The following is a 3,702-nucleotide window of genomic DNA, read 5'->3' as shown; positions in this document are numbered from 1 at the left end:
AGTGTCACGCCCGTACCGGACCGGGACCGGCAACGGGATCGCAACCCTCGGTGTTGCGTCCGCACCTCACTCAGCCAGTGAGCGGCTGGTCTGTATGTGGGATCCGAACCCTCGGCAGGAGCGCCTCTGGCTCCCAAGTGGCGCACTGTAGCAGTGCGCCACCGGGCCGGCCCACAATTGTACTAGGTTTTGAGAGGAGTTAAGAAGAAGCACTTGAATGTTTTTGCAGCATATGGATGTATAATTAATATTGGGAATGATACCACTTGAAGAGAAAACTAGAATATAAAGAGAAAAATTTATGTTTATTTTTTAAATTAGATGTTATTTTTCAACTTAGTACCAAATTAATGACAACTATATTAGTTAAATTTTTGTCTTTTTTCAGTCATGATAACTTGTTCACTGGGTGGGGGTGGGGGGGTGGTTTGCACTCGAACTACCCAGTGATCATCTTGAAGGTGAAGTAGGTAATCGGTTCTGGTAGTCTAGCTTATACTAAACTTGAGCGACTGGTCCTAAATTCTGCACATCATACTGGAGTGGGAATTGATTTGCATGTCATTGGTTTTGGTTACTGCAGGTTTTGTAGTGCATCCCTGAGCATGAGCGCAGAATGAAGCGACGTTTGGATGACCAGGAATCACCAGTGTATGCAGCCCAGCAGCGTCGAATCCCTGGCAGCACAGAGGCTTTTCCTCACCAGCACCGGGTGCTTGCCCCTGCTCCTCCTGTGTATGAAGCGGTGTCTGAGACCATGCAGTCAGCCACGGGAATTCAGTACTCTGTAACACCCAGCTACCAGGTAAGCTGGAGCCAACCAAGGGACTAAGAGTGAGGGAGGAGAAATGGTGATTTTATCCAATTCAAAAAAATTTTTTATTAAGCATTGAGTTAAATATTTAAAATATTTATGGAGTATGAGTAAGTTATAAAAATTAACAAAAACAACGTACATTTGTGTACTTACCACCAAGTTTACAAAAAAGAATGTTGTGATCTTTGAAGTTAACTGTATCCCTTCTTTTCCTCCTTTAAAAAGGTAGCCTCCAATCTGAGCTTTGTGTTTATTATTCCCTTGACTTTTTGTAAGTTGTTTATTGTTTTAATCATTTTTGTTTATATCTCTAAATAACATAATTGTTTATTTGGATACTTTTTTTTTTTTAAAAGATGACCGGTAAGGGGATCTTAACCCTTGACTTGGTGTTGTCAGCACCACGCTTTCCCAAGTGAGCGAACCGGCCATCCCTATATGGGATCCGAACCCATGGCCTTGGTGTTATCAGCACCGCACTCTCCCGAGTGAGCCACGGGCCGGCCCTATTTGGATACTTTTGAACTTCTATATAAATTGAAACAAGTATATTTTCTATTTTTTTTTTTCCTTTTTGTCTTTTTTCGTGTCCGGCAACGGATCGCAACCCTCAGTGTCGCGCCCGTACCAGACCGGGACCGGCAACGGGATCGCAACCCTCGGTGGCCACCGCGCTCCCAAGCGGCGCACTGTAGCAGTGCGCCACCGGGCCGGCCCGTATATTTTCTATTTTGACTCAGTTTTGTTTCGCTCGGTATGGTGAAAAGACTTATCCATGTTTTTATGTGTAAATGTAATTGTATCATTTCCACTCTGATATGAATTACATGAATATACCCAATTTATTTATTCATTCTACTGTTGGACAATTGGGCTGTTTCCACGTTTTTACTATTACCAATGTGCTGCTCTGAACATTCTTATGCATTGCTTTGATAGTAGTGCCCTGCTACTCACAGTGGCAATTCATGACAAAGTAAGAAATTTGTGCCAGAATTTAAATAAAAGTGCTTCTTTTTTTGTTTGTTTGTTTGTTTGTTTGTTTTTTCTTCTCAACGCACTTCTTTTATCAAGAGAGTCTTGCTATGGAGAAAAAAAGCAGCTGAATTAAATAGTGTACTTTTTTGTGAAGTAGTTGGTTTACATTCTGGTGCAAACTCTTTATCTTGTTGCAGACAACTCAGCAGGTTTGAGGACATATTAGGAAGAGTTTCTTGAGTATCTAGTGGAGGGATTGCTGGGTCATAGGGTATGTGTGTCTTTAGCAGGTAATGCCAAGTTGTTTTTCAAAGGTGTACCAATTTAAATTTCCGTAAGTGTTGTATATTCCTATTGTTCCATATCCTGACCAACATTTATTCATCTCTTGCCTGCTCACTCTGTTTTGTAGAAATGGAAGAAATTTTTTTTTCCCCTTTCGTTATGAAAGTGATATATCACCATGGTTTTTTTTTTTTTTTTTTTTCCTTTTTGTCTTTTTTACTGACTGGTAACGGGATCACAACCCTCGGTGTTGCGCCCTCACTGCGCTCAGCCAATGAGCGGGAACCGGTCTCCACATGGGATCCGAACCCTTGGCGGGAGCGCCGCCATGCTCCCAAGCAGAGCACTCTCCAGTGCGCCACTGGGCCGGCCCTCACCATGGTTTTTTAAAAAAGGATACAAGATAACTTTTTCCTCTGACCCCTCAGACTTTCTACCACTGGTACATTTTTGGGGTATACAAAATTTTGTATGCAGATATGAGAGTACTTCAAAAAGTTCATGGAAAGGGTTGTCTGGTTAATTCAGTTGTTTAGAGCAAAGCCTTGTAATACCAAGGTCACAGGTTCAGATCCCTGTGCTGGCCAGCTACAAAAACCAAACAAAACCAAAAAGTTTGTGGAAAAATAGATTTAAAAGATAATACGGGGCTGGCCTGGTGGCACACTGCTACTGTGCGCCGCTTGGGAGTGCGGCGGCGCTCCCACCGAGGGTTCGGATCCCACATACAGACTGGCCGCTCACTGGCTGAGCAAGGTGCGGGCGCAACACCAAGGGTTGCGATCCCGTTGCCGGTCAGTAAAAATTTTTGAAGACCCCTTGTTACAAGCATATCTATATCTACCTACCTAGGTATCTGACTACACTTTTCTTTTTACATACTTTGGATCACACAGCACCTACTGTTCTGCTGTTTGCTTTTTTCATGAAATATATAATGGACAGCTTTCCATTTGAACATATATATGGATAGATCCAAGTAATTTTTAAAAAAAAATCACTGTGTTATTTTTAAGGGTTGCATATGTAATATTCTATTCCAGGTCAGTCTGAACCATAACTTATTTAACTGGTCTGGAGAGGTCTTCTTCAACCTTACTTGTTAGTGAACTTTAAAAAGGTATGGCTGGTACTGGGAATATAAACTGGTGTAATCTTTCTTGAGACCAATTTAGCAGTTAATGTCAGATTTTTTAGTTACTTTTTGACCTAGCAGTTCCATTTCTAGGAATTTATTATAAGAAAAGAAGAGGAAACCCAGGTGAAGTTGGTGATTGCTTAGGTGTCATTCTTCCTCAAGAGTTCCCCTTGATGCAATGTAATGCCTTTATATGGAGCTGGGGAAGCAGTTGGAAGACTAACAAGGGCCGGCCCATGGCTCACTTGGGAGTGTGGTGCTGATAACACCAAGTCCACAGGTTCGAATCCCTATATAGGGATGGCTGGTTAGCTCACTTGGGAAAGTGTGGTGCTGACAACACCAAGTCAAGGGTTATGATCCCCTTACCGGTCATCTTTAAAAAAATAAAAAGAAGACTGCTAACAGATCAAATCTTTTTTTTTTTTGTCCTTTTTGAGACCGGCCGCACCGCGCTCAGCCAGTGAGCGCTGTGAGCGCACCA

General features: G+C 42.4%; 1 protein-coding gene across 1 annotated transcript in view; it reads left to right on the top strand.

Moving 5' to 3' along the window:
* SIN3A (SIN3 transcription regulator family member A) overlaps positions 1-3,702 on the top strand; it is a 38,259-nt gene that overhangs the window by 16,041 nt on the left and 18,516 nt on the right. Inside the window, exon 2 of the mRNA XM_008580057.1 lies at positions 584-805. Coding sequence (XP_008578279.1) covers positions 617-805 — 189 coding nt within the window. The 5' untranslated portion in view covers positions 584-616. The remainder of the gene's footprint in view (positions 1-583; positions 806-3,702) is intronic.

The sequence above is a fragment of the Galeopterus variegatus genome, unplaced genomic scaffold (assembly GCF_000696425.1).
Source record: "Galeopterus variegatus unplaced genomic scaffold, G_variegatus-3.0.2 Scaffold2009, whole genome shotgun sequence".
NCBI lineage: Eukaryota > Metazoa > Chordata > Mammalia > Dermoptera > Cynocephalidae > Galeopterus > Galeopterus variegatus.
This window is presented reverse-complemented; position numbering and strand designations above follow the sequence as displayed.